Source organism: Trachymyrmex septentrionalis, unplaced genomic scaffold, assembly GCF_001594115.1.
Source record: "Trachymyrmex septentrionalis isolate Tsep2-gDNA-1 unplaced genomic scaffold, Tsep1.0 scaffold37, whole genome shotgun sequence".
NCBI lineage: Eukaryota > Metazoa > Arthropoda > Insecta > Hymenoptera > Formicidae > Trachymyrmex > Trachymyrmex septentrionalis.
In genome coordinates this window covers 6,940,188-6,946,376 of record NW_017305536.1, presented here as the reverse complement: position 1 = coordinate 6,946,376, position 6,189 = coordinate 6,940,188, and the positions used below count along the sequence as shown (strand labels likewise).

Here is a 6,189-nt window from a genome sequence, read left to right as displayed (position 1 = left end):
TATATATATAAATCTCTGAAATATAAAAATTGCAATATCAAAAATAGATATATTTTAAATAGCAGTAATAGAAAAAAGATCAAAATAGGCAAATTTTAAATATATAACATGTTACTCAACATGTACAAAATTTTAAGTAACAGCAGAAGAAAGTCATCTGTACTGATAGGCCTCCTAAATATCTTCTTATTTCTCAGATGTTCAAATTTTGATTTTTATTACAAAATAGATAATTATTGCAAAATTGCAAACAGTGTTATAAAAATTGCTATATCATCTGATAGAATATATATTTTCTAGTTTATATATATTTCTAAAGTTGTGTTTTTAATTTTTTGATTACTTATATATAAGCATATTCAAACCCATGACGGTTGCATTTGATAAAGTCCGGAAAAATTTCGGCGCGCAGTTTGAATAACTACAAAAATGTGGTATATATGTACATATATAGGATATAGATAATTCATTGTGAATTATTTAGACATTTAGAATATCTAGCTTTGACCATCATAGGCTTGAATATGCTTATACTTAAATATTTAATTTCATGTCGGTCTTAATAAAATCTTATTATTGTTTAATTTTTTATTAAGAAATATACAGTCCAAAATAATATGACAGTTACATTCTTCTAGTAGAGAATTAAAAAAAATTTTTTACTCGAAGAATGTAATCGATTTTTTAAATGTAAAATAATAATATGTTATGAAACTGTGCTAAACTTTATATAATACTAGAAAATCTAAACTATTAAACAATATTTACCAGTAAGATATATTTTATTTTTCACAACTAACATACATAAACTAAAAAATAATGTTCCATACCAAATTTCTATCTATAATTATATACTATATTCAAAATGTCAATTTAAGTTTCAAAGATTCAAAAAGTTGAAAGTATCAAGTCAAAACTATTCGTATTGATGATTAATTAAAAGAATTTTCTAGTATTCCAAAACGTAAATAAAGCTTAGTTTGAAAAACTGTGCATTTACATAATTAATTTGTAATGTGTATATATTATTTAAAATAAAAATATTTTACTTCTGCTAAACATATAAAGAAACCAAATTTTATTGATAATTAATTATATTAAAAAAGTGAAGAAAAAAGCTCCAAAACAATACTTTTCATAATTGATTCATAACGTCCATTTGACGCAAAAAGTTATTTTTATGATATATATTTTTGCTTATTTCTAAAATGTTATCAATCAATTTTTATAAAATAAAATACATGATTGTCTTCCTTTATCGATTGGGTGCGCATTTGATGTCTAATTTACGATACAAAATATATGTCCTGTGATTTCCTATTGTAGGTATATACAAAATTTTTAACATAGCCCCCCGGATCATATCTGAGATTATGAATAAATTATTATAATAAATGCTATCAAAACAAATAAAATTTAAGCATAACAAAACGTAACGCGAATCAACAAATTGTAATTACATATTTTAAATTATATAAATTAATAAAAAAAGAAATATAATTTGTAGATATAATTTATTATTTGACTAAAGTAAATTGAAAATGTATTTAAGAAGTCAATCAATATAAAAAGAATTTAAAAATTTTAATATACTAACACCAATAGAAAACAAAAATAATTTTATTCTTTAAAGTATATTTTGTACGCTATTTCGTATTGGTATCCAGAGTTCATTTTCTTCGATCGTGATGACGATGTTTAAGTCTCAACTTTAAGTCAGTGTTATAGACACGCGCCTTTGGTGTCAAGTGTAACGCCTATCGAGCGCAAAAGGCGCCGAAGAATTAATTAAATATGACATTGCTATAGATACCCTATACACTGCTACGAACAACTTTCATACATTATTACTGTTTTCTATCGTAGACGTAGTTACCGTAACCGAGGTCCCATTAAAATAAATTGCTATATATAAAAGAAAACCGAAGCTCGCGCGACAAGATAAGAATCTAAAGATATAAGTCACGTCTAAAGAAATTGCAATCAAAGTTTGGAATGTATATTCCGAATAGTACGATTAGTATGATTAGTATATTTACTTTGAAAGCAATGCACTTACGATCGCATAGCACAACATTGCAAAGCATTTTAATGTAACGTGTGATTAATAGCCACTTTGTGTAACACAATATCTCTTCTCACATTCAGAATAACATATTTCAACAACACACATAGAAAAAGAGAAAAACACAATACCGATTTAAATTTATAAATTAATATTTTCTTATACAATGGTTAAATTTATTAGAATGCTGAATTATTATTAGAGTCATCATTTAAAAGAATTAAAGAAAAGAATAAAATTCGTCGCTTAAGAAGTTTAATTAATTATTAATATACAAAAATTTTTATTTTTGTATATTGATCATTAATTATAAAGAATAAGACAATGCAATTAGACAACTATAAGATTTTATTTTTACATTTTATTTTATTTTTTAATTCTACACCTTTGTTTATAACTTTAAATTGTTTGAACATTTAGGCAATGTGCATAGTTGTATTACAAACTAGATAGCATCATATATAATATCTGTGTCATATCCACGAGAAGCTCATTCTCTTCTCCATGAATATGACGTTACATAAATAAATAAATTACAAATAAGTATCTGTCCTGTTACATGAAACGCGGACCAATGAGTATTTTTTTTATGCAACTATTATCGCTAAATTTTGTATGTAAGAGACTGAGCACCAACGTACGATCATGATCAAAATCCCACTTCGTAGAGGTGAAACACTCGCACTTCATACTCGAAAGAGAGAAAATCCGCGTATCTACCTGTCTAAACGGATACTGAGAGCTGTGATGGCAGAGAGATAGCGGTTCGCTGTAACGGGGTTACTGGTTTCTTTCGGCATAATAATCTGACGGATGACCTTTTCTCGAATGACATAGGGCGAGAAACCCTCCATGTGTTTTCTCGTTTTATTTACAGATAATCATGAATGATGATCGATAACCAAGAACCATCGCGTTTGTTCACACGATCGCTGATGTATCGAGATCGTGTATAGTTAGTCTTCTTGACTAACGCTGCCCTTTATCTCCCTCTGTAATCTATTTACTTTGTATTCTAAATCTGCTCGCTAAACAATTTATTTCCAAAAGCAATTGTTAATTTTTCTGCATGAGAACAGATGATAACTTAATTTTTACAGCTTAAATTTGTATTGAAATGTAAATGTAAATCAAAATACTGCGATGCTCAAAATAGCAAAATATAAAAGTAATTAGAAATAACATATATAGAATTTTAGAAATTGAGTTAAACAATGTCCAAGTTATTTTTATTTATTTTTATTTTGTAAGTCAAGCTCTAATATGTAATAGCAGCATTAAATAATAATTTTTTTTAGCATAAGTTATAAAAAAATATAAATATTAAATTTTCGTGTTTATCTTTTTTTTATATTTAACGTCAAAAAAATCATTTTGATTATTAAAGATATAAATTATATAAATTATATTATAGTTATTGAAGAAAGTATAAATTAATATATTTCAAAACTAATCTTTCTATCTCTCTATTAATCAACAAATCAAATCTCTGCCAATCGATCAAAGATAGTTGGAAATTTACGAATTCTTCGGAAATTACTGAAAAATGTAGTTCTCGGACCTATAGACAAAAGTAGGATTATATATGCTTCTTAACAACGAGCGGTAGTAGCGCGCGACGCCTCGCCTAGCAATTCGCTCGTCAACAATGCATGAGAGAGCCGCTACGTGGAAATCGCGACCTTTCCCTGTTGCTTCCATCGGTATACTTTTCCGATCGTAGGAGGTAGCGCGACATTTTCCATACCCATCGCTCGATGCGCAAGCATCTAAGGTAAGAAGACACGCGATAGCATTTCATTGGCTGTTCAAATCTCCCTCCAACATGATAACGCAGTAACCAACTAATACGTCAAATTTTTCATTATTTATGCTTCTTGCATCGTTAGGGAGGCATTTTCCTTCCACTATTTTATTTACTTCAAAGTTACTATAATTTATTACTTAATTAATTATAACAAGGTCTAGGCTTGCAAACAATATTATCGCTCATGACTATCATTTAAGGTACAACTCTAATTTACATTATTTCATCGTTTATAATTTTATATCTTGCACATCAATAAAACTTATTATTATTATTCAAAGCATTATTATTATTCAGGTAATCACGCTACTGTTGATATATATGACTCTTTTTATTTTGATAAACACTGTAAGATAAAATATACAATATCTATATATTTATTAATTATCGTTCTAAATAAAAATTTTTTTACGTAAGAAATATTAATTTTAATTGTGATATCGATTAAAAAGCAAACAATGGTTGTATTTAAGCCAAATGAAGCTAGTCTGTTCGTCAAGAACAGTGATCAATCACGTTCGGTTGAATGTGATTGATTGGATCTATAAGTAAAAAGTTCTCACTAAGAACCAATTCTCGGCGAATAAGCTGCTTTGTCTGCTTAAACACGCCCAATGTTTCACAAATCGTTTTTTGTATGCTAGCTTATTCTAGCATTGATAAAGTTTCTAAAATAAAAATTATGTTGATATTTTAAAGCACATCTAAATATTAAGTATATAGTTGCAAAGCAGATGTTATATAAAATGTATAATTTAATTTAATAAATTATTAATAATGCTAATGCAGTTAAAAAGCAAGAACGTGAATAGTGTTTATAAATTTTTTCATCAAGTGTATACATGAATAAATAAATTGTTTTCACCTTGTAACTATGTTCAGTGCGCAATATTATTACTGCATTAATTATGATAAAGAGACTTACTAATAGAACAAGTTCGCGCCATTCGCACATGGTAATAGCATTGTTCTCAAGGTTGCTCAGAAACATAAATTTTGGAAAAATATTTATTTGACTACAGAAACACAGATTTTAGAAGAATATTTATTTTACTTTTTGATTTTTACGTAAAATTTGTAGCGATTAGGTACGAAAAGATGGAAGAATCTTAGCAAGGATACAAATATCTGAGAAGTAAATTTTTTAACGAAATGTTGTTTATTAAACAGAAACAGAATTAAAAACTCACGCAGTAATCAGTTTTTGAGATACATTTCAGTCAGGCAAAATTAACTATAATAATTAACGAATAATTATTAATAATAAATCTATAATAAAAACAAGATAGCTACGCTTATATTACTATATTATACTGACAGAATTATACTGACACATTAAATTACGACATTAGTAAAAATATCGTATCGCATTTTAAAATGGAGCTCGACGAGTGTGTTAACAACAATTGAATAACTTATGTTTGGATATGGAGACCGGTACTGCGTACGGCTTTGGCACTGCCACCGGATACGGTCGGTGTACGTGCACGACCTTCTCGAAGGGGACGGGAAACGGTTGCGGTACCGGTACCGGCACCGGCACCGGTCGATCGACTGGGACGTGCAGATGCTTCTCGATTGTCACCGGGATTGGTCGGTCCACATGGACGATCTTCTCCACGGTGACGGGATATGGTTTAAGCACTGGTACCTCCACCTTGCGTTCGACATGAATCGGTAAGGGAACGTGCTTAGTGACCGGTACTACTATGGGTACTGGAACCGGATGTGGCACCGGTTGCGGAACAGGCACAGGCACATGCACTAAAGAAGAGTACAAAGACATTATTCACAGATGTATCCCTACTATCCATTAATATGTAAACATTAATTGCGGCATTAGGTTTAAATTTATTTAGGTTTTAATTTTACATAATAAATAAATCAAAAGCTGGTAAGTAAAATCACATCTTTCTTTCACCACATAAAACTTAAAAGAAAGGCGACAATTTATGAACGAAATTTCTTTCTAATTAAACTAATTTAAATATTATTATGGAATTAAATTAATTATATCAATATGCTGTAACTTTGAAATACATTCAAGATCAATGAAATTTTATATCATAACTCACCGACTGGCTGTTGAACTAAGACGGGTGACGGCTCGATTGGAGCTTGGTAATCCGGTGGACAATATATGTGTATACCGTGTCCATTCGAGCAATCTACACTTCTTTTCTCATGTTTTTTCACCTCTAAAGCGTTCTGCAATTTTTCTGAATCCTTGTCAACGGGAACAGCTAGACTGCTGCCCAACACCAGCATTGTTACCTGTATAAACGTCACGAAGAGCATGTTGAATAATTTACGTTTT

At 29.3% G+C, this 6,189-nt stretch overlaps 1 protein-coding gene across 1 annotated transcript in view; it reads right to left on the bottom strand.

Moving 5' to 3' along the window:
• Positions 1–6,189, bottom strand: part of LOC108750775 (sensory neuron membrane protein 1-like) — a 12,317-nt gene that overhangs the window by 5,309 nt on the left and 819 nt on the right. The window contains exons 2-3 of the mRNA XM_018490504.1: positions 5,948–6,146; positions 5,288–5,636 (exon numbers count right to left, since the gene is read on the bottom strand). Of these exons, the coding sequence (XP_018346006.1) occupies positions 5,288–5,636; positions 5,948–6,146 (548 nt within the window). The remainder of the gene's footprint in view (positions 1–5,287; positions 5,637–5,947; positions 6,147–6,189) is intronic.